The following is a 26,233-nucleotide window of genomic DNA, read 5'->3' as shown; positions in this document are numbered from 1 at the left end:
TGGAATCCCACCCCAAATCACCCCCAACATTGGGGTCCCATTGCACTTGAGGCCATAGGGCACAATAGGGCGCCCACCCCCCTTTAATGGGGTGGGGGTCCCGGGAACTGTCCGTGGTGCTGAATCCCCACCCGCATCCCTTGGGTTGGGGACAGCTCTGCTCCAACATTATGGGGTCAGCCCATACACCAAGAATGGGGCAGAAAACTCCATCCTCTCCACCCCACAACCCACAATCTATAGGTCACAGAGTGGTAAATATTGTGGCTAATGGGGAAATGTCACTTACCCCACATCTACCCCCGGGTATGACTGTACCGGGGCCTCAACGCCTGCACTACTGACTGCATATGGAGAAGGGCAACAAATCATTGCAGGGTGGTGGGTGTCGGGGGGGTGTAGGGTGAAGGGATCATATAGGATATATGATATAGGGATCTCATAGGTCTCATGGGCAGGATGGGGGGTCTATGGGGTGGGGTAATGGGGCATGGAGGTCTATGGGGTAGGGTAATAGGGTAGGGGGTCTATGGGGTGTGGTAATGGGGCAGGGGGTCTATGGGGTGTGGTAATGGGGCAGGGGGACCTATAGGGGGGGTAATGGGGCATGGAGGTCTATGGGATAGGGTAATAGGGTAGGGGGTCTATAGGGTGGGGTAATGGGGCATGGATGTCTATGGGGTAGGGTAATGGGGCAGGGGGATCTATAGGGGGAGGTAATGGGGCAGGGGGATCTATAGGGTGGGGTAATGGGGCATGGAGGTCTATGGGGTAGGGTAATAGGGTAGGGGGTCTATAGGGTGGGGAAATGGGGCATGGAGGTCTATGGGGTGTGGTAATGGGGCAGGGGGATCTATAGGGTGGGGTAATGGGGCATGGAGGTCTATGGGGTGTTGTAATGGGGCAGGGTGATCTATAGGGTGGGGTAATGGGGCATCTATGGGGTGGGGGTCCTATAGGGTGGGGTAATGGGGCATGGAGGTCTATGGGGTAGGGGAATGGGGCAGGGGGATCTATGGGGGGGGTTAATGGGGCATGGAGGTCTATGGGATAGGGTAATGGGGCAGGGGGATCTATAGGGGGAGGTAATGGGGCATGGAGGTCTATGGGGTGTGGTAATGGGGCAGGGGGATCTATAGGGTGGGGTAATGGGGTGGGGGCTCTATGGGGTAGGGATTGGGGGGTCTATGGGGTGGGCTATGGGGCAGGATGAACTACGGGGTGGGTTATAGCAAGGGGGCTCCATGGGGTGGGGTAATGGGGCAGGGGCTCTATGGGGTGGGGGATTGGATGGGAGCTCTGTGGGGTAGGGTACAGGGCAGAGATTGGGGGGTCTACGGGGTGGGTTATGGGGAAGGTGAACTACGGGGTGGGTTATAGCAGGGGGGCTCTATGGGGTGGGGTAATGGGGCAGGTGCTCTATGGGGTGGGGTACAGGGCAATGGCAATGCACAGTGTGGGGCAGCATCCCCCCCATACTCAGCCCCACATGGGGGTCTTTGGGATTTGGGGTTTCCATCATCCCTACATCACATCTTCCCCCTCTGGCATATAGGGAGTCCCCCATCCTGCCCCATATCCCGGGGGGAGCAGCAAACCTGAATGAGGAGAGTGCCTGAGAGCCGCAGATGGGTCATTAAGGAGCAGGAGATAGCGTTAATTAATTAACAGGTTGATATAGTTCTGCACTTAGATCATCGTCAGCTGAGCCTGACGATCCCTTCTTGTGCAAGGGCTGGTAATGGGGGAGCTCTGCTCTGCTCCCCGTCCTGTCCCTCTGCCCCATTGCAGTTATGGAGTGTCCCATTGAAGATATGGGGTGCCCCATTGCAGTTAGAGGGTGCCCTATTGCAGTTAAGAGGTGCCCTATTGCAGTTATGGGTTGCCCTATTGCAGTTATGGGTTGCCCTATTGCAGTTAGGGGTGCCCTATTGTAGTTATGGGGTGTCCCATTGCAGATATGGGGTGCCCTATTGCAGTTATGGGGTGCCCCATTGCAGTTAGGGGCTGCCCCTGCTCCCCTGCACCCCCTGCCCTTATATCTGCCTTTTCGCAGCCTGGTCCCACCAGATATGGGATGGGGAATGACTCCTCCCTGCCCTCCTTCATGGAACCCCTCCTTTGGCTGGGAGAGTCATTAAGGTCAGAAAAGACCCCCAAGACCCCCAAGTCTGACCCCAACCCACCCCCAATGTGCCCATATTTGCTATGGGATGGGGATGGCATGAACCCCAGCAGTGCCCATGGTCACCATGTCCTCTATGGGACCCCAGCAGTGCCCACATCCTCTATGGGCACACATAGGGGTCCTCAAGAGCCCCCTCCCCCCATAACCACAGCAATATGGGGCTCTATGGGTCGGCAGCTTCTCCTTCCAGCCCCACAATGGGATCTCGTGGCCCTAGAGCCACTTTCTCAGCACCCCCCACCATCAGAAGGGGGGAAAAAAGAAGAAGAAAAAGCCACAACAACCATTAAGGTCAGAAAAGACCCCCAAGACCCCCAAGTCTGACCCTAACCCACCCCCAATGTGCCCATATTTGCTATGGGATGGGGATGGCATGAACCCCAGCAGTGCCCATGGTCACCACGTCCTCTATGGGACCCCAGCAGTGCCCACATCCTCTATGGGCACACATAGGGGTCCTCAAGAGCCCCCTCCCCCCATAACCACAGCAATATGGGGCTCTATGGGTCGGCAGCTTCTCCTTCCAGCCCCACAACGGGATCTCATGGCCCTAGAGCCTCTTTCTCACCCTCTGCCCCCCACCACCATCAGAAAGGGGAAAAAAGAAGAAGAAAAAAGCCACGACGGTGGAAAGAAACACAAACAAAACTTCCTCTGGATGCTAAAAATGACACTTAGAAACACAGAGAAAGAGAGAAAAAAGGTGCTATCAGTGACAATAACAGTGCAGCTATTTCGGGGCCGGGCTGTTCCATTGCAGCGCTGGTTGTGGCTGCCACTTCCCCAGGGATGTGACGTATTTCCTTTCCAGCTCAAACTGATTTAGAAGCAAAACTTTCTGCATTGAGGAGGCGAGAGGTTCAGCTTCTCTTTTTTCTTCCTCTCGCACCAATGAAGTGAATGGAAGGAGGGGACGGGTCGAGGCTGGTTGACTCGGAACGGCCGCGTGTGGCTTCCTTCTGCTTTTCTTTCTATCTTTCTCATTGAGCCCAAAGTGAACAAACAAATGGCTGCTCACATTTTCCACGCTGTCAAAGCCTCGTGGACGGCCCAGGTTTGCGGTCACGGCTGCTGGCCCATGGGGTGATGTGGTGTCCATGGGTCACCCTCGGTCCTGTCCTTGTTCCTTCCACTTCGACCCATATCCCCATCCTCGTTCCTGTCCTCCTATCCCATCCCATCCCATCCCATCCCATCCCGTCCCATCCCATCCCATCCCATCCCATCCCATCCCATCCCATCCCATCTATCCCATCCCATCCCATCCCATCCCACCCCATCCCATCCCATCCCATCCCATCCCATCCCATCCCATCCCATAATATCCCATAATATCCCATCCATCCCAATCCCACATCATCCCATCCCATCCCATCCCATCCCATCCCATCCCATCCCCACCCCACCCCACCCCACCCCATCCCATCTCATCCCATCCCATCCCATCCCATCCCATCCCATCCCATCCCATCCCATCCCATCCCATCCATATCCCCATCCTCGTCCCTATCCTCATTGTGCTCCATTTTTATCCTGTTCCCATCCCAACCCCATCCGCAGTTCCATTCCTCTCTCATCACATCCCCGTTCTTGTTCTCAGCCCCATTCTCATCCTCCACCCCCATCCCATCCTTATCCCCATCCCCACCCTCATCCTATCCTCGTCTCTCATCCCCATCCATCCCATCCCATCCCATCCCATCCCATCCCATCCCACCCCATCCCCATCCCATCCCATCCCATCCCATCCCATCCCATCCCACCCCATCCCCATCCCATCCCATCCCATCCCCATCCCATCCCCATCCCATCCCATCCCCATCCCATCCCCATCCCATCCCATCCCATCCCATCCCATCCCATCCCATCCCATCCCATCCCATCCCATCCCATCCCATTTGATCCCATCCCATCCCATCCATCCCATCCCATCCCATCCCATCCATCCCATCCATCCCATCCCATCCCATCCCATCCCATCCGATCCCATCCCATCCCATCCCATCCCATCCCATCCCATCCCATCCCCATCCCCATCCCATCCCATCCATATCCCCATCCTCGTCCCTATCCTCATTGTGCTCCATTTTTATCCCGTTCCCATCCCAACCCCATCCATGGTTCCATTCCTTTCTCATCACATCCCCATTCTCCTTCTCAGCTCCATCCTCATCCTCCACCCCCATCCCATCCTTATCCCCATCCCCATCCCCATCCCCTTCCCCATCCCATCCCATCCCACCCCATCCCATCCCCATCCCATTCCATCCCCATCCCATCCCATCCCATCCCATCCCACCCCATCCCCATCCCCATCCCATCCCATCCCATCCCATCCCATCCCATCCCATCCCATCCCATCCCATCCCATCCCATCCCATCCCATCCCATCCCATCCCATCCATCCCTTCCCCACTCCCATTGCCCACCCCATCCCATCCTTATCCCCAATGACTTCCACCCCCAACCCACCCCACTATGGGTCTTCCCCCTTCATGTTCCCCCCCACCCCCCTTATATACCCACCCCAGACCCACTGTGTCCCCACCCCATTTCCACCATCACATTTCCCATCACATCTTCCCTCCCCCTACAACAGTAATGGCTGCATGGGATCACTGAGCACCATGCATCCCTCCATGCAGCGCTGCATGGCATGCAGCGACGATTCAGCCCTGCAGGGTAAACAACCTCTTCCTGCTGCAGGGAAAGTCCCGGCCCCATCAGAGCCCTCTGGCTTTGAGGTGAAAGCTGCTCTCGCTGCAGGGCCGATGCATTTGGGGTGGATTTGGGGTTGGTTTGGGGTGGGTTTGGGGTGGATTTGGAGTGGACTTGGAGTGGATTTGGGATGGATTTGGGGTGGATTTTGGCTGGGTTTGGGGTGGATTTGGGTTGGATTTGGGGTGGATTTTGGCTGGGTTTGGGGTGGATTTGGGTTGGATTTGGGTTGGATTTGGGGTGGGTTTGGGGTGAGGTGCAGCAATGGGGGCGCAGCTTCACCCCCCATCCCATCCCATGAGTCCTTCCCAGCTCACTTTCCCCCCACGCTGCATTTGCTCCCAGCTCCATGTGCCACGGGGGGCATGAAATCAACGCGGGCAGCCTGCAAAGCCGACTCATGGGATGGATGGAAGCCTAATTAAAGAGCTAATGACAAGGGAGGGCCGGCGGAGCAGGCAGAGCTCCCTCTGATTTACAGCTTTAATTTCGGTTTTGCTTTCCAAGAGAAGAGCAGCGAGGATGGAACCACGGCGGCTCCCACGCCGCGACCCAGTGCCGCCGCTCGGTGACATCGGGACCCGGCGGTCACAGCCTGAAGCTCAGGGTTGGATACGAAGACCCCTCGATTCGGGGGGTTTAATTCAACAAGCAGCAAAGCTTCGAGATGGGGAACCTTTGGGATGCAATGAGAGCCCCGTATAGCGGTGTCCTATAAAGGGATTTGGGGTTTGGAGGAGCGTTGTAGGGTCTGCGCCCCTTTAATCCTCGTGGTGTTTGGTGAGGAATTGAGTCGAGGCCACGGGGGAACCGAGCTGGAAGCGACCCACGAAGCTCCGCAGGGACCAGGAACCTGAGGGGGGAGAGCAGAGCTGCATCCTGTGTGCAAGGAACCCAACCACATCCTGCAGACAGCGCTGCATCTCCTGCAGGGACCCTGCAGCGCTGCAACCTGCTGAGCAGCCCATGGGGGGGGGCAGAGGATGGGACCCCCCCAGAACCCGCCCGCCCCCATTGCTTCCTGCTGAGCTTTGAGCTGCACGCTGCTTCCTCTGAGCCCACCCATGGGAATCCCCACTGTGGGTGTCTAAGGGGGCACACAAAGGGACAACCAAAAGGGGTATCCAAAGGGACACCCAATGGGATGCCAAAGGGACACCAAAGGGACATCCAACGGGACACAAAAGGGATATCAAAGGGACACCAAAGAGAGACCCAAAGGGACACCCAAAAGGACACCCAATGGGACACCAAAGGGATATCAGAGGGACACCCAAAGGGGCACCCAAGGGACATCCAATGGGATGCCAAAGGGGCATCCATAGAGAGACCCAAAGGGACACCCGAAAGGACACCCAAAGGGACACCAAAGGGACATGAGAGGGACGCCCAATGGGATGCTAAAGGGACACCAAAGGGATATCCAATGGGACCCCAAAGGGATATCCAAAGAGAGACCCAAAGGGACACCAAAGGGACAACCAATGGGACACTAATGGGACGCCCAAAGGGACACCAAAGGGACACCCAAGGGACATCCAAAGGGAGACCCAAAGGGACACCCAAGGGACATCCAATGAGATGCCAAAGGGACATGCAAAGAGAGACCCAAAGGGACACCCAAAAGGACACACAATGGGATGCCAAAGGGACACCAAAGGGATATCAGAGGGACACCCAAAGGAACATCCAAGGAGAGACCCAAAGGGACACCAAAGGGACACCCAATGGGACACCCAAGGGACATCCAATGGGACACCATCAGAGGGACACCCAAAGGGACATCCAAGGAGAGACCCAAAGGGACACCAAAGGGACACCCAATGGGACACAAAAGGGACACCAAAGGGATATCAGAAGGATGCCCAAAGGAACACCCACAAGGGAATCCAAAAGGACACCCAATGGGACACCCAAGGGACACCCAATGGGACAGCAAAAGGATATCCAATGGGATGCCAAAGGGACACCCAATGGGACACTAATGGGACGCCCAAGGGACATCCAATGGGATGCCAAAGGGATATCAGAGGGACACCCAAAGGAACACCCACAAGGGTATCCAAAAGGACACCCAATGGGACACCCAAGGGACATCCAATGGGACAGCAATGGGACCAAAGAGAGACCCAAAAGGACATGAGAGGGACACCAAAGGGACATGAGAGGGACACCCAAAGGGACACCCACAAGGGTATCCAAAAGGACACCCAATGGGACACCCAAGGGACAGCAAAGGGATATCCAAAGAGAGACCCAAAGGGACATCAGAGGGACACCAAAGGAACACCCAATGGGGATGCCAAAGGGACACCCAAGGGACATCCAATGAGATACCAAAGGGATATCCAAAGAGACACCCAACAGGACCCCAAAGGGACACTCAAAAGGACACACAATGGGATGCCAATAGGACACCCAAAGGGACACCAAAGGGATATCAGAGGGGCATCCAAAGGGACACCAAAGGAACACCCATAGGGACACCAAAGGAACACCCAGAGGAGCATCCAAAGAGACACCAAATGGGACACCCAAAGGGACACCTAAAGGGACATCCAAAAGGACACCAAAGGGACACCACAGGGACACCCATAGGGACACATCTGTGTTGTCACAGAGCAGGCATAACCCCACTGATGACCCGAACCCCCCTCCCATGTGCCCCCCACCTCCCACCACGCTCTGTGCCCCCATGGATGTGGATGTGGAGCCGCTGCTGAGCCCAGGATGGAGACGAGCTCATCCAACCCCCAAAGGATCTCCCTTAGAAAGGATGGAGAAAGGATGGGATCCTCTCTCTATGGGGTCTGAATCCCCCCACTCACCCCCTTGAGCATTGACTTGGGGTCTCTGGGGGTCTCGTCCCCAAATCAGTGGGTGCCTTTCATCCGCGGGATGAAAGCCCCCATAAAACCCAATGGGAGCTCAATGGGGGCCCTAAGGGATGGGGTGAGAACGAGACACGGCTGCTCCCCCCTCCCTGGGGAGCCGGCAGCCCTAATTAATGTTTATGGATCATCCCGAGAGGCGCGGATGAAAGCAGCCGGGATGAGTTTGACTTATTACAGCGGCCCCGCACAGCGGGGTGAGGGTTTTTCCTGACCTACTTTCCTACCTGTCCTTGTGCTGTTCTCACCTCTCCCCACGGCCCCGTCCTAAAGGAAACCCCCCCCCCCCCCCCCCCCGGGCACACACTGATGCATTGGGGGCTTCCCCAGGTGGCTCCCAGCCCTGCACCCCCCCCTTGGTCCCCATTCAAACCCACTTATATTGGGGCACCCCCACACTGCGGGCACACCCACCCTTTGGGTGCCCACAAAGGGCACCAATGGGTCCCAATAGCCCCGTGAGTCAGTGGGGCTGGGAGGGGAGGTTGTAGGGTCACTGCCCCCCCCTCCCTATATCCCCCCAGCCTGAACAATGAGGCGTTTCATTCACATTTTGGTCCACATTCAAACTCGTTTCCTGCAGGATTATATCATCGCTGGGGGGAGGAGGGGGGGGTCACACAGGGGAAACTGAGGCACGGGGAGAGGGCACGGCTCTGCCGACCCCCCCAGACCCACAACCAGAGGGAGGGGGGGGGGAAGGGGCACATATGGGGCTGTTTTCTGCCCCCCCCCGCCCTGTGCTGGCCCCCCAACCCCGCAGCTCTTCGTGGCCATCATTAATCAGCCCCATCAGCTCCGCTCTGCTGAGATTAATGATGTCCCAGCAGAGGTGGGCGTCTGCATTCATCCCCATTAACCAACACACGGGGCCACTCGCCATCATCATCATCATCATCATCCTCACAGCGGCCTTCCTCACTTCCCAGCCCCGAATCCAAACCCACCATCACCCCTTTGCTCTCAGCTCCTGCTTTTCTCTTCCTCTCCCGTTCCCTCTCCCTTCCAGCACCGGTCCGACCCGAATTTCTTGCTGGGTGGATCGAGGTCGGTTCATGAATCATCCCCCGATGTGAATCCAGCCCCACAATGAGCCCCAACCCCACACCACACCGCCTTCATTAAGGTGGGGGGCGGCGACCCACAAGACGAAGGGTCTCCAACCCCTATGGGATGTGAGGGGGGTCTCAATACAAAGCGGTGGCAGAGGGTGAAATGAGGGGGGGGGGGATAGGGAGAAGTGCCCCATATCAGGGTGTAGCCCGGGTGGGTTTTCAGCCCCATGTTGGGCTGGATGTTGAATTCCCCCATCGGAACACGGGGATTTCTTTAAGGTCGGACGGGGAGCAGCTGAGCCACTCCGACGGGTGGGTCGGGGATGGTGCTGCCCGCAGAACTGTTATCTCTGCCCGGCTCCATCCGCTCCGAGCGACCGATAACAGAAAGCGAATGGGGACGGAGCGACCGCTGGGCACCGCTGGGGCTTTTTGGGGGGGGGTTTATGGGGGTGGGAGGGACGGAGCCGCTGCAAAAAGCGGCTCTAAAAGGGAGAAACGGAGATTGGGAGTGAGATGAGCCGCTTTGGGGTCACAGCGCTGCGGGGTTCGGTCCATAGGGTGGGGAGGGGGTGACCGGAGGGGTCTTTTTGGGGGGGGGGGAGAGGAGGGGACGATCTACCCCCCCCCCCCCCCAACCTCCTTCCACCTCCACGCAGCGAAACCGTTTTGCTGCAGGGCATCCCTGGATCATCCGCTCCCATAGGGGATGTGAGGGGTCTCCGCCGCTCCTCCTCCTCTTCTACCCCCCACCCCCCCCCCCGGTACCGAACCCCCCCTCCACACAACGCCAGCACCCTCAGCTCACTGTGGGTCACAGCCCCACATCACCCCCCCCTTTCAAGCCCCATCGGAGCGGACAAGCACCCACGGACCCCCCCCAAAAACCCACCCCAACACCCGCCCCCCCCCGCGTTGTTTCCCCGTCTCTCTCCTCGTCCCTGCGCTCCGAGCGCGGCTCGGGGAGGTCAGCTCAGGGCGCAGTGCCCTCTTCTGGAAGCTGAGGCCCCACCGCTCCGACCGCAACGATGGGTCCCACCGCCCCACATCGCCCCATATCGCCCCATATCGCCCCATATCGCCCCACACACGCTGCGAGCTGGTGGGGAGGAAGGGCTGGTGGGGGTGATGGGGGTCTCCTTTATATCTTGGTGGATTAAGCAGGGGATAAAGTGACAGAGCATGGATGGACGGTATCGGGTCGGCTGGGGTGGGGGGTGTGTGGGGTGAGGATTAGGGTTAGGGGCGATAATGGGGTGATGGTGGCTCTGATGGAGGGACAAACAGCCACGAGAGGGGATTCATTCGGGGGTGGGAAGCCCCAGCTCCATGGGGCGGCCTGAGCATCCCAGCCCATGAGATGCCAGAGGATGGGATGGACCAGCCAGGATCACACCTTCCCCTCCTCATATCTATGGGGTGAGGGATGTGTTGGATGAGTCTTCTCACCCCATAGCATCCATCCTATAGAATCCTACAGGCACCCACAGCCCCTAATGGGACGGCTCTTTTAGGACCCCTCCAACCCAATGCTGTGACACAGCAGCCAAAGGGTTAAACCCAACCTTTAGCCATTAAAACTGGAGTTAACGAGGCAGGAAAGCAAAGCGAGGGGCAGAACAACCCATGTATGGGATCACACGGATGGGAGCTTTACCCCATCCCTGCATGGGGACACGTCCCTGCTCTGGCTGGGAGTTGGCTGGTGTTGTGTTGGAGCCACATCTCCATCTCTGATCCCTATCGGGGTGATGAAACTCCTGCTCTTGGTTGGTTGGGGACATTGTGGGTCAGATCTGATCCCAATTCCACAGCCATTAAACCACCCTTTATCCCCATCCCTCTATAAGGTGACCCCCAGCCCCATCCATCACCCCAACCTCATTGTACAGCACTAAACAAGAGCATCCCTATATGGGTTGGATGGATGAACTCAATATAGACCAGCACCCAAAGCGACGCCGTGGGGCACGGCAGCTCCTCACCCATAGAGACTCGTTCCTCAGGCCCCAGAGCGATGTGTTCCCCCTCGGGCTGCTCATACAGGAGCAGCTGGTAGCGGTGATACCCGCTGTGGGGCGGCGGCGTGGGGCGGGTGTAGTCTGTGGGTGCAAAGGGAGATGTGGGGTGAGCAATGCCCTGCTATGAGGCTGTGAGCATCCCACTCTGCCCCACTCTCTGTCCTATTGGGGTGGATGCTCGTGGCTTTGGGGTTGTTTCATCCCCTTTGCATGTGAGCCCCCATTGCTCACCCCCTGATGCTGCATGGGGGGCACACAGGGATGTGATACAGGCAGATCACCCCCCCTCACTCCGACCCCCCCCTAAATAGGGACCTTTCCCTCTGTGCTCGAACCCACACGGCTCCCTTTTATCCTGACTTGAACCCAAACTCTTCCTGCCACATCACAGACGTGCTTGGGATTCACCTGCTTTTATCCCCCCCCAGCCAACCGCAGCCATCCCTATGGGGCACCGTATCACCCCATGGAGCCCCACAGCCACCCCTATGGGGCACCATATCACCCCATGGGGCCCCACAGCCATCCCCATAGGGCACCGTATCACCCCATGGGGCCCCACAGCCATCCCTATGGGGTACCATATCACCCCATGGGGCCCCACAGCCATCCCTATGGGGCACCGGATCACCCCATGGGGCCCCACAGCCATCCCTATGGGGCACCGGATCACCCCATGGAGCCCCACAGCCATCCCTATGGGGCACCATATCACCCCATGGGGCCCCACAGCCATCCCTATGGGGCACCGTATCACCCCATGGGGCCCCACAGCCATCCCTATGGGGCACCGTAACACCCCACAGAGCCCCCTAAATTCACCCCCCCCCCCATCCTGGTGTAGTCACTCACCCGTCAGCACTCGCCCTTTGATCTCCCCCGTCCTCAGCTCTGAGCCCTGCAATAACACAGAGAGGAGGTGAGGAGCTGCTGAGCCACCCCAATATCAACCCGATTCTATTTCATTTTTTGGGGGGGAGATGCTATTTTGAGCCATTTTCTCACTGAATCCATCCACCAACCAACTTCTCTATAACACCCTCAGTATTCAGGCAGGGGGTGATGCCTCATGCCATAGGGATGGGGGTTAATGGGGACATCGCTGCACTTCAACCCTATTGATCCCCCCCATCCCGACCCCATTCCCATCACTGCTCCCAGTGCCCATAAATCCTCCCCTGCCTTCACCCATTATTCCAGTCCTGCCCACACAATTGCTGCCTCCAGCCCTGCTCCGTCCCGACCTGCCCTGGGATTTATGATTTATTACCCCCCCATAAAACAAAACCAACCCCAAACCAGAGGCACCGGGTAACAGTGAGCAGATCCCATGGGGTTGGGGGGGATCAAAGCTTCTCCCTGCTGTGGGATGGGAGGGGGATGATGTGCATTGAGTCACGGTGCTAAAGGACACGTTGGTCCCAATATCCCAGCAACCAGAAGCAAAGGGATCCCAGCAGTGGGGAGATGTGGGGCAGCTCGGGGTGTCTGGGCTCTATATGGGGTAAAGGGGAGGATTCCATGGGTCTGCATGGGATTCTATGGCTGCTGTTTGTGCTCATACATGTGATATGACCTGCCCAGGTGTGTCCCAATGTGCACAGTCCCACTGCACCCCGATGTGCACGAGTGTGTTCCTGCTTCATGCAGACATGCACCAACCCATCTTCTATTGCACCCAGGTGTGTGCAAACGCTCGTGTGCACCCGCTCAATCCAGGTGTGCAACAATATGACCCCCTGCTCCATGTAGGTGTGCACCAACACACCATCCCTCTCCATCCAGGTGTGCACTAACACACCATCCTGCTGCATCCAGGTGTGCACCAATACACCATCCTGCTCCTGCACCAACACACGTTCCTGCTCCATCCAGGTGTGCACCAATATGCCCTCCTGTTCCATGCGGGTGTGCACCAACACACCATCCCTCTCCATGTAGGTGTGCACTATTCTGCTCCATCCAGGTGTGCACCAACACACCATCCTGCTCCTGCACTAACACACCACCTTGCTCCATCCATGTGCACCATCCTGCTCCATGCTGGTGTGCACCAACACACCATCCCTCTCCATCCATGTGCACTATTCTGCTCCATCCAGGTGTGCACCAATACACCATCCTGCTCCTGCACCAACACACGTTCCTGATCCATCCAGGTGTGCACCAATATGCCCTCCTGCTCCATGTAGGTGTGCACCAACACACCATCCTGCTCCTGCACCAACACACCACCCTGCTGCATCCAGGTGTGCACCAATTGCTCCATCCAGGTGTGCACCAACACACCATCCTGCTCCATCCATGTGCACTATTCTGCTCCATGCAGGTGTGCACCAATTGCTCCATCCAGGTGTGCACTAGCACACCATCCTGCTCCATGTAGGTGTGCACCAACACACCATCCTGCTCCATCCATGTGCACTATTCTGCTCCATCCAGGTGTGCACCATCCTGCTCCATCCAGGTGTGCACTAACACACCATCCCTCTCCATGTAGGTGTGCACCAACACACCATCCTGCTCCTGCACTAACACACCACCTTGCTCCATCCATGTGCACCATCCTGCTCCATGCTGATGTGCACCAACACACCATCCCTCTCCATCCATGTGCACTATTCTGGTCCATCCAGGTGTGCACCAATACACCTTCCTGCTCCTGCACCAACACACGTTCCTGATCCATCCAGGTGTGCACCAATATGCCATCCTGCTCCATGTAGGTGTGCACAAACACACCATCCTGCTCCATCCATGTGTGCACTGACACACATTCCTGCTCCATCCAGGTGTGCACTAACACACCTTCCTGCTCCTGCACCAACACACCATCCCTCTCCATCCATGTGCACCATCCTGCTTCATCCAGGTGTTCACCAACACACCATCTTGCTCCATCCATGTGCACCATCCTGCTCTATGCAGGTGTGCACTAACACACCATCCTGTTCCATGTGTTGGTTGGTGCAGGTGTGCACCAACACACCATCCCTCTCCATCCAGGTGTGCACCAACACACGATCTTGCTGCATCCAGGTGTGCACCATCCTGCTCCATCCATGTGCACCTTCCTGCTCCATCCAGTTGTGTACCAATTGCTCCATGAAGGTGTGCACTAACCTATGTTCCTGCTCCATCCAGGTGTGCACTAACACACCATCCTGCTGTATCCATGTGTGCACCAATATGCCCTCCTGTTCCATGCAGGTGTGCACCAACACACCACCCTGCTCCATCCAGGTGTGCACCAATTGCCCCATCCAGGTGTGCACTAACCCTTCTACCCCCACCCCATCCACCTCCATCCCTCCCATCTGTGCTGGGGATGCCCCCATCCCACTCTCCCCCCCCCACAGAGCTCTCTGCCCCCCAACACACCCCATTCTCTCCCATCCCATTGCCCCATATGAAGGCAGAGTGATCTCCATTGCCCCATATGAATCCCCGTGCTGCTATTCCTGGCTTTGCTCCTCCCTGCTCCCCCAGCGGCTCCTGCTTCACCCCGAGACGCGGCTGGAGCTCGTTCCCTTTCGCCCCCGGGGATGGGAGAGTCAAAGGATAAAGCTGGTTTTAAACGGAGAGAGAACAGGAAGAGGGAGGGAGGGAGGGAGAGCAGGGACCGGCACGACGAGAGCTGCCTTTGCTGTTTGTAGGGGTGGTAAACAGCTCGTGTGAAGGGAAGGGAGCAAATAGGGGTGTGTGTGTGTGTGGGGGGGGGGGGGGTGGTGTGGGTTAGAATTGCCCTGAGCCATAGGAGGGGATTGTGGGGTCGCTGCGAAGCGCCCTCACCTCATCTCCCCACCACGAGCCCGGCTAATGGATGCTGCTGAGCCGCCGCGTTTATTAATGCCCTTTTACGAGAGCATTAACAGCCCCTAATGACACCATTTGTGCCTTTTTCTCTCTTCCCCCCCCCCCCCCCCCCCGCCGAGGACGAGCGTTTCCATCCTCCTCCCTCGTGTCAAGCGGAGCTGGGACGCCTGATGTGCACGGGCTGCCCCTCAATACAGAGCCACGAACCTCCGTGCCCCCATTCCCTCACCCTAAAGAGTGCAAGAAATCACTTCCCCCCCCCCCTTCCCAACGCCATCCATTGGCAATAACCCGACCCCCCTATAGCCCCCTCCGGCTCTGTCTGCGTTGGGGTGGGGAGGAGAAATAAATACAAATAAATTAAGAAGGCGGTGAGTCACGTTTTGTTTCCCTCTTGGCCTTCTATCCTTATCTATATGCACGTATATACGTTCCCTCTGCTCCTCCCCCCCCCATCGGAACGATCCCATAGAGGGGAGGGGGAAGGGCAGGGAGGTGAGCGCAGCCCTTGGACTGGGAGAGGATGGGATGGAAAGTGGGTGTGGGAATTGGAGCAGCGGCTGGAGGGGATCCAGGACTAACACAGCGAGGTCGAAACCATAACAGTGCTGAGAGTGGGGCTGAGCTGCTGCCCTGGGACCCCCGGGACCCCCTATAACCAAAGGGGTTTGAATATAAGGGTGAGTTTTGTTTGATTGGGATTGAGCTCATCCCAAACCTCGGCCTTGTCCAGACCTGAGATCGTGAAGGAGAGAGCAAGAGAAACTCTCCACCCCATTAGTTCTGCATGGAGGAGTCCTTCATGGGGAGGGATAGAGGGCAGATATCCCTCAATGTTCCCTAATCCCAATGGTTCCCAGCTGAGCTCAAGCACCAAAACCGACTGATTTTACCCCAGGTCTGTGCCTTGACAACACTCCTCAATGAGGCCACCTTGACTCCTCAGTGGGGCCACCTTCATTCCTCAATGGGATCACCTTAACACTCAATGGGATCACCTTCACTCCTCTATGGGACCACCTTCACTCAATGGGATCACATTCATTCCTCAATGGGGCCACCGCCATTTCCCAATGGGACGTCACACCTCAATGGGACCACCACCATTTCTCAATGGGGCCAACAGAAAGATGTTGACACACCAATATGGGTTGGCTGCCCACCCTCACCACACAAATGAGCTGGGACTCATTGGGACCCCCCAAGCAATGTCCCCATGGGTGGCTCAAGGGGTCCCGCTGCCCACCTTGTGTCCCCAGCAGTCACAGGGCTGGGACGTGGCTCCAATGAGCATCTCCTTGGGTTTATGGGGTCAGTGCAGGAAGGATTTACCCCATCTGCATTTAGGACCATGTTAGTGACTGCAGCTCAGGGCAGCCATCCTATTTCCTTGCTTTAAACGGGGAAGGCCACCATAAAAATAGATTAAAAAATAAATATCAGCCACGGGTGTAATTCAAACCAAGGCTCATCTGATACACCCCAATGCCCCGGGGAGGGACGGGCTGTAGGGTTATTAAGCAAGCAGAATAAACACAAATCACCCCGGCGTTGGGCTCTTTGCAAGAGGTTTAATCTCAGAGAGAGGAGAAAGGTTTGCTCTGCAGCAGCTCTGCTGATCCTTGGGGTGTGGGTCAGACTCTCTATGGGGCTGGGGGGTGGGTAAAGCACTGTTGGACCCCCAGGAATGGGGTTGGGGTCGGGGTGGGGGGAAAGACACGGTAAGAGCAGGGAATGGAGTTGGAATGGGCACGGAAAGGGCTGGGGAGCAGTTCTCAGGAATGGAAAAGTCATCCAGACTTTCAGCTTTTCAGATCAGCTGCTTTTCCAGCAGAACATTTCCGGATGATTGTTGGAAAAACACCAATTTTTTTTTTTTTAGGCCTAATTCAGGCACTTAAAGGACCTGAGACTGATTCTATACAGAACCCAAAGCTACACCCTGCCCTGGGGTGGTGGGGGGGGGGAAGGACGCACCTATAGGGACATGGGGACACGGGGATGTTTGCACGGGTGTGTGCACAGCTCCAGCACGTTCCCAAGGGCTGTGGGGCACGTGTGCCAAAACGCCGCCCTCGTGCCCCACTCCATCCCCACACCAAGATCCGGGCTATGGGGACACAAAGAACCCCTATCTTACCATAGATTTTAGGGTTAGTGACCCCAGTGCTGCTCTTATTAAGGTACAAAGATGCCGAGCCCCATCCCAACCCTAAGGCAGGGGGGGAATGTGGCCCCACGTGCCCTAAAATCTCTCCTACACATTTTCCTTCTGTCTGATCCCCATCCCAAAGCTTTCCTGGGCACGGGGGCGGATCAAAGGCCGCGCGTGCCAACATTACGACTGCTCTGGGCCAAGTTGGCTATTTTGGAATCCCTAATCTGATGGGAGCAATGGGGAATGTGATGGAGGCAATGGGGAATGTGATGGGAGCAATGGGGAATGTGATGGGAGCAATGGGGAATGTGATGGAAGCAATGGGGAATGTGATGGAAGCAGTGGGGAATGTGATGGGAGAAGTGGGGAGTCGGATGGGAGAAATGGGATGGAAGCAATGGGGAGTTGTATGGGAGCAATGGGGGTTCAGATGGAAGCAATGTGGGTTCAGATGGAAGCAATGGGGAGTAATATGGGAGCAATGGGGTTCAGATGGGAGCAATAGGGGTTCAGATGGGAGGAATGGGGGTTTAGATGGGAGCAATGGGGAGTAGTATAGGAGCAAATGGGGTTCAGATGGGAGAAAGTGAGAATCAGATGGGAGAAATGGGATGGGAGCAATGGGGAATTGAATGCAATCAGTGAGGAATCAGATGGGAATAATGGGGAATTGAACAGGAGCAAGGAGGGATCTGAAGGGAGCACTGGGGAATTGAATGGGAGCAGTGGGAAATCGGACGGAACCAGTGGGGAACTGGATGGGAGCAATGGGGAAGTGGATAGTAGCAATGGGAAATCAGATGGAATCAGTGGGGAATGGGAGGGGAGCAGTGGGGAACCGAACAGAATCAATGGGGAACCGAACAGAATCAATGGGGAACCGAACAGAATCAATGGGGAATCAGATGAGAACAACGAGGGCAGAGCACGGGGGTGGCTTTTGCTTTTTCTTTCTGTTATTCTTTCTGTCATTTCATCATTTTCTTGCTGGCCAAAACTCCCCCCCCTTTTCACATCTGGGGATGAGGAGCTGCCCGGCCCCCGCAGAGCATCCGGGTGCCTCGGGCTCAGCCTTGCGGCCGCTTCCTGACAACAACATTTGGCAGCGGGCAGAGGGAGAGTCCAGCCCGGCCCTAGGGATGCAGCAAATTTGGACAGGAAACATCTCAAACTGGAGCGTTTCCCTCTGCTCTTAGTCTGTATTTTGCATGGAGGGGGGGGACCCTTGGAGGAGGGGAGGGTTGAGGCGTTGCTCGTTGAGTTTTTGCATTGGTTTGGGTGCTCAGAAAGAGGTTTTGTTCGCCCAACTTTTGCTGCTGCTGAGCACCCTCTGCTCCCCAGGGATGCAGGGCCGTGGGGTTCTGCATTGCTATGGGGCTCTGCAGTGATGTGGGGCAGCCCCATCCTGAGGCTGAAGGGTTAACAGGGCTGCGGTTACAGCTGCACAGAGGCTGCCAAGCCGCCGTGCCACGGACTTCCCTTTTTCCCATAAAAGTCCACCGGATCCCGGCTCCCACGGGGCGCACGCGGGGCGAGGAAGGAGGGGGCCTGGCCGCCCTACCTGGGGCGCATACGATGTTTGTGCAACAACCCCGCACTCCTCCCCCATCCAAAAACAATCAAACCACCCCAAAAACACCCATAGGTGGGGCTGGGTGATGCCTCCAGGCGTTGGGTTGGATGGGCTTGGAAGGGTTGGATGGGCTTGGAAGGGTTGGAAGGGATAGAGGGAGGGGTGGCGTTGGAGGTGACCCCGACCCTATAATCCTTATGATGGGGGTGTGCAGCCCGACTCAGATCCTTGCTGCTGGCTCTGAGCTCGCAGCTGTATCAGTTACAGCACAGACGAGATGTCATCACACCGAGGCTTGCATCAGAAGCATCTTGCAATGCAAAAGAAAAGCCAAATTTTTACAGCAGAGGTGCGCGCACACACACGGAGCGAGCCTGGGTAATTAACTTAATAGGTTTCTTACAGAATGCCCCGTGAGTGATGCTCAACATATTCAAGTGTTGACAAGACGGCACTGAACCCGACGCCTACACCATGGGCAAGCCAGGCAGCGAGCACAGACACACCTTCATTGTCTGAAACTTGTAGTAAAACTCAGAGCGCGTTGTGAAACGCGGCTGCACAGATGGGTGCCCGTAACCCTTCCGCTGCCGGAATCTTCCCTTTGGGGGAGATATGGGTTGATAGAAGAAGGAAAATCCGGGTGTCTCAAAGGGGTTCCACTCAGAGGAACCTCTTTTGTGTATGAGATGTGGTTTTGGTTGAGCTTTGTGTGGCATAAGGAAAAGGAAAGGTGGAGATGGGGTCATGGCTTGGTGGGCACGGTGGGGATGATGGGGTTGACTTGATGGTCTGAGATGTCTCTTCCAGCTTTAATGATCGTGTGATCCTAAGGGCACAGAGGCAATGGGTTGGGGTTGGACTCAACAGTCTTGGAGGTTTTCTCCAGTTCTGATCTTGTTCACACGGTGGGTGACTGGTTGGCTTGATGGCCTCAGTGGTCTTTTCCAACCTGAGTGACTCGATTGCATGGAAATGGTGGTGATGGGTCATTGGTTGGTGGTCTCGGTGCTCTTCCCCAGCCTCAGAGGTTTTATATTCTATGTACATATATATAGAATATTCTATTCTATAAACAGCAGCTGACAGCAACGCGGCACTGCGGGCTGAGCTCTCACAGCCACCCAAAAATCAAAAAGAAAAAGAAGTAATAAAAGCAAAACCAAAAGGAAAACAACCCATGGAAGAGAGATTTGTGGGGAAACCAGTTTGGATGGCGATATGTTGTAAGAGGCAGCAGAGATCCATCTCCTCTCCAGGAGGAGACTTGGGGTGGGATCTTGAGTCAGGGAAGTTGCCCAAGAAAGGGTGGTCTTTCCCTACAGGTTTCACCGGCTTGGGCAAGCGTTGTGCCAGCGGTGGGGACCCGTGTTGTACAACACGTGGAGCAATCACCACCACTGTCATCACTGTGTTGATGAGCCCCGAAACCCGTCAGCATCCCCCTCTATTGTGGGGCTGCTTCAGTTCTGCAGCCATTAGGCTGCACGGTGCCCAATGCGCGGGGCACCGGCGCTCAGGAATTAGGGATTTAGCTGGGAGTTAGCTGGGTATTGTTGGGGAATTAAAGGTTTACCTGAGCGTTGCAGATGGAGGCTTAGAGGTTTTACAACCGCTGTAGATTTACAGCCGGCAGAAGTTTCGACACAGGTTGGTTTGCCCCTGGCAGGGAGGATTTTGGCTGTGGTCACCTTGATGAAATGAGTGCAGGTGGGAACGGTGGTGAGGACTGAGTCCCACTCGTGCCATCACCGTGTGTCTCCAACCAACCCTGAGCCCTGTGGCCATGGAAGGAGCCCATCAGGCTGCTAAAGTGCCATCACCATGTGTCTCCAACCAACCCCGAGCCCTGTGGCCATGGAAGGAGCCCATCAGGCTGCTAAAGTGCCATCACCGTGTGTCTCCAACTAACCCCGAGCCCTGTGGCCATGGAGGGAGCCCATCAGGCTGCCAAAGTGCCATCACCGTGTGTCTCCAACCAACCCCAAGCCCTGTGGCCATGGAGAGAACCCATTGGGCTGCCAAAGAGCACCATCCAACCCCAACACCAGCCTTAGGTCAAAGCAAACTTTCAAGGGTGAAAGCCCATCAGGATGCAAGAGAAATGCATCCCAAAGCTTTGCAACACCAATGTCGCTCTTGTCCCGCTATCACCCCAGCAATGTGTGGTGGGGGAACGCACCCTGCTGCAAAACTCTCTCTGCAGCACCAGGGCCGGGCTGAGGAGCTGTGCAATGCCCAGCCCGGGGCAGCAGGCTCACCCACGCCCTGGGAGCAGGCAGCTCCTCTTGCAGCGATGCGGGTGGATAAGCCCTTGCGCAAGGAGAGGGGTGCGAGGAGGATGCGCGGCGCGAGCAGACTTGCATGGGATTGGGGCTGCCGGCGACACGGGGATGGATGCACAGCCCTATAGGGGCTGTTCAGGTGGACAGATGGGGCCAGGTGCCTGTCTGCACAGGCAGAGTGGTTTGCATGATCTCAATCAATGCTGAGTTCACACACGTTCCTGATGTGCAAAACAGGGAAAACAATCGATTCTGCCCCAGAAATGAGGGCATGAAAAATCACTGCTGGACCCAAATGAAACAGAGAAGAGATGGAAACCTTCTCCAAATCCTTTGGACACCTCACCGTTGTGGGATGGAGCATCCCCAGGGGCCTCCAGTGCTGGGTTTAGCCCCAAATCAGGCACTTTGCCCCCCTTTACAATGCATCACAAAGCATGGTGTCAATGGAGTGTTTCAGGGTCACATCCCCTGCTCTGTCCCCCTGCTCTGTGCCCGCCCACCCCCCGTCCCAGCTCCTTCCCACTCCTTTGGTACGAGGAGGTGCAAAATAAGTTGTTGTTGGTGATGGGGCCAGTGATTATTAATAATAACGCAGCTCTCCGTGCTCCAGTTTCCCAGCGCGCTGGCAGGGTGCCACCTGGGCCCGGTGATTTAGTGCAACTTAATTATTCCCAGCATTTCATCACCTCTTGTTTTTGATGTCTGTGTCTCCACCAGTGCCTCACCTTCATGACTAAGAGAACCACGGAAAAAGGGAGAGAAAAGGGGAAAAACCTTCAGCTGGGGGGGAAGGGAGGGAGGGCGAGGTTATGGGGGCACCTATGGGGGTACCCTTGCAATAGAGGACTTTGGGCACACCAACCAGGGCACAAACCCATAAGGGATGGACCAGTGCATCCCTTCCATTGAGATCTCTTTGCTCAGCCAAGTGCCAACCCGCTGTAAATAGCGATGCCTCCTTCCTCCTATCGTATTTTCCATCCATTCATTTCAAGGCGTGCTGGCAAAGTGGGTGGGTGTCAGTAACCACACTGTATAGGTGCAGAAGTGCTCGTCCCATGTGTTCAGGCACTGAGATGGTGTCAGGGCTGGAGCTGAGGGATCTCGCTGTGCTGATGAGGACCTAGTGCTGTCCCCAGCCCCATGGCATCACCCTGCCCATGTCACCATCCATGTGTATGGCAAGAGACTGGGAGCAATGGGATGCAGAGCTGCAAAGCAAGGCCAGGGTGCAAGGTTGGGAGGTTGGGATGGGGTGTAGAATTAGGATGCATGGTTGGGATGGTGCTGGGATGTGTCATTGGGCCGTAGCACTGGGATGCAGGATGGGATGATGCTGAATTTGGATGTAGCTCTGGGATTCAGGGGATGAAGCTGGCCAGTATGTGGGACCAGGATACAAAGACAGGATGGAGCAGTGGGATGCAGTGCTGGGGACAGGGCCAGGATGAAGGGTCAGGATATAGCACTGGGGTGTAGGGGCAGGATGCAGAATTAGGATATAGGGTTGGGATACAGGGATGGGATGCAGGACAGGAGGCTGTCTGGGATGTATAGATGGGCTGCAGGATGAGATGATGGCTGGGATGTGTCATTGGGGTGTAGCACTGGGATGCAGGGTTGGGATGCAGGACAGGATCGTGCCTGGGTTGCAGGGTTGGGATGAAAAGTTGGGATGCAGGATTGGGATGTGGGATGGGACGATGTCTGGCATGCAGGATTGGGATTTAACACTAGGATGTAGGGCTGGGATGTATCACTGGGGTGTGATGGGATGGGATGATGCCTGGGATGCAGGGTTAAGTTATAGGGTTGGGATGTAGGTTTGGGGTAAACAATTGGGATGCAGGATGAGATGAAGGCTGAGATGCAGGACTGGGAATGCAAGGTGGGATGAAGAGCTGGGATGATGCCTGGGCTACAGGACAAGATGTTATCTGGGGTTCAGGGTTGGGATGATGCCTGGGATGCAGGATGGGATGGAGTTTGGGATGCAGGATGGGATGCAGGGTTATGATTGGGATGGGATGCAGGATGGGATGCAGGGTTATGATCAGGTTGGGATGCAGGATGAGATGTAGGGTTATGGACGGGATGGGATGCAGGGTTATGATAGGGATGGGATGCAGGGTTATGATTGGGATGGGATGCAGGGTTATGATCAGGTTGGGATGCAGGGTTATGATTGGGATGGGATGGAGTTTGGGATGCAGGGTTATGATCAGGATGGGATGCAGGGTTGGGATGCAGGGTTATGATCAGGTTAGGATGCAGGATGTGATGCTCACACCATCAGGGCAAAGGCAGCTCAGCACGTCCCACCCCACACATCAGCTTTAGGACCACCGTGCCCACATCAGAACTCGGTGCCAGTTGACTCAGCACCCCAGGGAGCACCAGGGAAGTCCGGGCTCCACTCCAGGCCATATAAAACTCCACAAAGAGCCATCGAACTGAGGAGAGAGGGGATGCCAAAGCCATGGATATTCATGAAAAGAGGGGTAAAAAAAAATAAAAATTAAATAAATAAATAAAGAAAAACAGTATTTCCAGTATTTCCCTCTGTGCCTTTGGCCTGGTGCAGCCCTTCTGCTCACTGCTCTGTTTATACATGATAGACAACTAATTAACATCCAAGCCTCTTGAAAGGTCTTTTCAGAGGTAATGTACTGACAGAGGATGTCAGTGAGGAGCAGTGATTTGTCTAAGCAGCGATCACATTGTTTCAGACTGAATGAGGTGAATATTAAACTGCTTTAAATGCGCTCTTCATAAAGCACTAATTACATACTCCTGGGGGAGTACGGGCAAGGAATACTAAACAGCAGAAAAGTCAACAGTGCTTTTTATAGTACGTTGCTGGGTTCGGTGTTTTTTCTGTCTTTCTTTCTCCGTGAGCTCACTCTCCCTCTCCCTCCTTTACTGTACAATCACAGCACGCTGAAGAATACACATTTATAGCACAATGGTTCACGTCTAATTACATGGCAATCATTAGTTTTAACCTGGGTGCATTATATTTCCTTTGATATATCGTGCCCCCCGGCATCTCTTTGCATAGAACTCTTCCAATGGCATTTACTCCCCACCCATGGAAAAAAAAAAAAGGTGCTTTTTTTCCCCCCTCCTCTCCCCATCATTTGCATTTGCTTATGATTTTTTATTTCTCCCTAAACAAAATTGGCAGCAATAAAAGGGGCAAAGAGGGGAGGAGGAGGAGGAGGAGAAAATCCGCTTCATGGGAATATAGGAATCTGTGCGCTTTGTTATTACCAAGGTAACCCCCGCTGGGTTTTTGGGGAGGAAAGGAAGCACTGAATGGGGCAGGTAGGAATTGCTGCAGGTCCTGATGCAGCCCTAATACAGTTGATCCTACAGAGGGACAATGGGATGGGTCACGTCTATGGCCTTGGTGCAAAGGGCTCGTATGCTTAAGGGATGGATGGTAGAATGTGGACCTTACACGCTGGGTATGGATTAGAGATAGGATGGGGTGGGATTATTAGGTTTAGGGTATGGCAGGGATGCTAGGGTTCAGCTTAAATGCATAGGATATCAACCAAACACACAGGGTGCGAACCAAATACATAGAATACAAATGAAATATATAGGATATAAACCAAATATATGGGATTCAAACTAAATATGTGGGATACGAACCAGACATATGGGATACAAACCAAATATATGGGATACAAACCAAATATATGGGATATAAACCAGATATATGGGATACAAACCATATATATGGGATACAAACCAAATATATGAGATACAAACCAGATATACGGGATTCAAACCAAATATATGGGATATAAACCAGATATATGGGATTCAAACGATATATATGGGATACAAACCAGATATATGGGATATAAACCAAACACTTTGGTTATCAACCCAATGCACAGAGTGTGGCTCAAACCAATGGGCTTGGGTCAAGTGCATGGTGTGCATCTCAGCCACGTTAAGTACACAGATTTCATCTCAGACACAGAGAGGGTGGCTCAGATGTATGGAATAGGGTCCAAGCAGATGAAATATGGCTTATATGCATAGGTTTGGTGCTCAAACACATGTGGTATGGCTCCAAGATTTGGGGTATATGGCTCAAAGACTATGAGGTATCGCTGAAAGTCAGTAGGAATAGGTTCTGGCTGAAAGACATGGGGTATGGCTTGGATACATGGGGTATGGCTGAAAGATATGGGGTATGGCTTAGATACATGGGATATGGCTGAGAGATATGGGGTATGGCTTAGATACATGGGGTATGGCTGAAAGATAAGGGGTATGGCTTAAATACATGGGGTATGGCTGAAGGATATAGGGTATGGCTTAGATACATGGGTTATGGCTGAAAGATATGGGGTATGGCTTAGATACATGGGGTATGGCTGAGAGATATGGGGTATGGCTTAGATACGTGGGGTATGGCTGAAAGATATGGGGTATGGCTTAGATACATGGGGTATGGCTGAAAGACATGGAATATGGCCCAAAGACATCGGGTATGGCTCAGAGACATGGAATATAGCTAAGAGACATTGAGTATGGCCCACAGACATGGGGTATGGTCACAGACACGGGGTTTGGCTCACAGACACAAGTGTTGGCTCAGCTCTATAGAACATGGCTCCGATGCATGGATCACTTAGGTTTGGGCAACTACCCATTGGGTACAGCCCCAAACCCCCAAATTTGGCTCCCCAAAACCCACAGGTTGGCATAGAAAGACTGGGGACAACCAGGACCAGGCACTGCCTTCCTTCGAGGTTCAAACTTCATTGGAAAGGAGGAGTCAGGCAGCCCTTAGATATCTCTTTTTCTCTTTAAAGAACATGAAAGAATCTGATAATTACTTCTATCTACCACCCAACTGTACTAATTACCAACCTATTTCTTCACAGTATGACAGACACGGGCTCTCCAAAACACATAGAGATAAATTAGCACTAATTGGTTTTCCTCTGGCTGTTTGAATTAGTATTTAAAGCTCCAATTACAAAGCAGAATAATTACTATTAATGTCCTGTCGCAGTACAAAAGGCAGATATCTCGCGAACAAGTCCAGGTGTATTATTACACTGATTACCGAATATTTAACCTCACTCATTAAGACAAAGAGTTGAGGAAACTTGGGGGGAAAATCTGAAGAAAAAGGAAAGAAAACGGGTCCATAAGGCTCGGAAATGGGGGGCTCATTTTTCCCCCAAAGAGAGGAGTGTTGGGCAATGATTTGCACCTATTTCATCACCTGGGTAGGGAGAGGTGAGGGCGGCCCGGCAGTGCCATCTGCTGCCACCCACATGGGGAAACCATAGGGGACACCATAGGGGACACCACAAAGGACCCTATAGCTCATCCCGCAGCTCCATGAGCATTGCATGAAGCTCAGATCCAAGATCCCATACTGCTCCCATAGGATCTGGTCAAGGTTGGTGCCCTCAGTGCCACCACCATCTCTGTGGGGCAACCAATGGGATTTGGTGGAGGTTATAACATCAGTGCCACCACTATCCCCA

At 54.8% G+C, this 26,233-nt stretch overlaps 1 protein-coding gene across 9 annotated transcripts in view; it reads right to left on the bottom strand.

Moving 5' to 3' along the window:
• Positions 1-5,371: 5,371 nt before the first annotated feature.
• The window catches only part of PEBP4 (phosphatidylethanolamine binding protein 4), a 60,001-nt gene continuing 39,139 nt past the window's right edge, over positions 5,372-26,233 (bottom strand). For 6 of the 9 annotated variants that reach the window (XM_085510460.1, XM_085510464.1, XM_085510461.1 and 3 more), the window contains 3 exons: positions 11,726-11,771; positions 10,838-10,954; positions 5,372-5,759 (listed from right to left, as the gene is read on the bottom strand). In XM_085510460.1, coding sequence (XP_085366586.1) covers positions 5,668-5,759; positions 10,838-10,954; positions 11,726-11,771 — 255 coding nt within the window. In that variant the 3' untranslated portion in view covers positions 5,372-5,667. The remainder of the gene's footprint in view (positions 5,760-10,837; positions 10,955-11,725; positions 11,772-26,233) is intronic. The other 3 variants (XM_085510466.1, XM_085510467.1, XM_085510465.1) reach the window with 2 other exon arrangements.

Source organism: Coturnix japonica, chromosome 10, assembly GCF_054131305.1.
Source record: "Coturnix japonica strain WE chromosome 10, WE-NBRP24, whole genome shotgun sequence".
NCBI classification, from domain to species: domain Eukaryota; kingdom Metazoa; phylum Chordata; class Aves; order Galliformes; family Phasianidae; genus Coturnix; species Coturnix japonica.
Note: the sequence above shows the minus strand (reverse complement) of the source record. Positions and strands in the feature narration are given on the sequence as shown.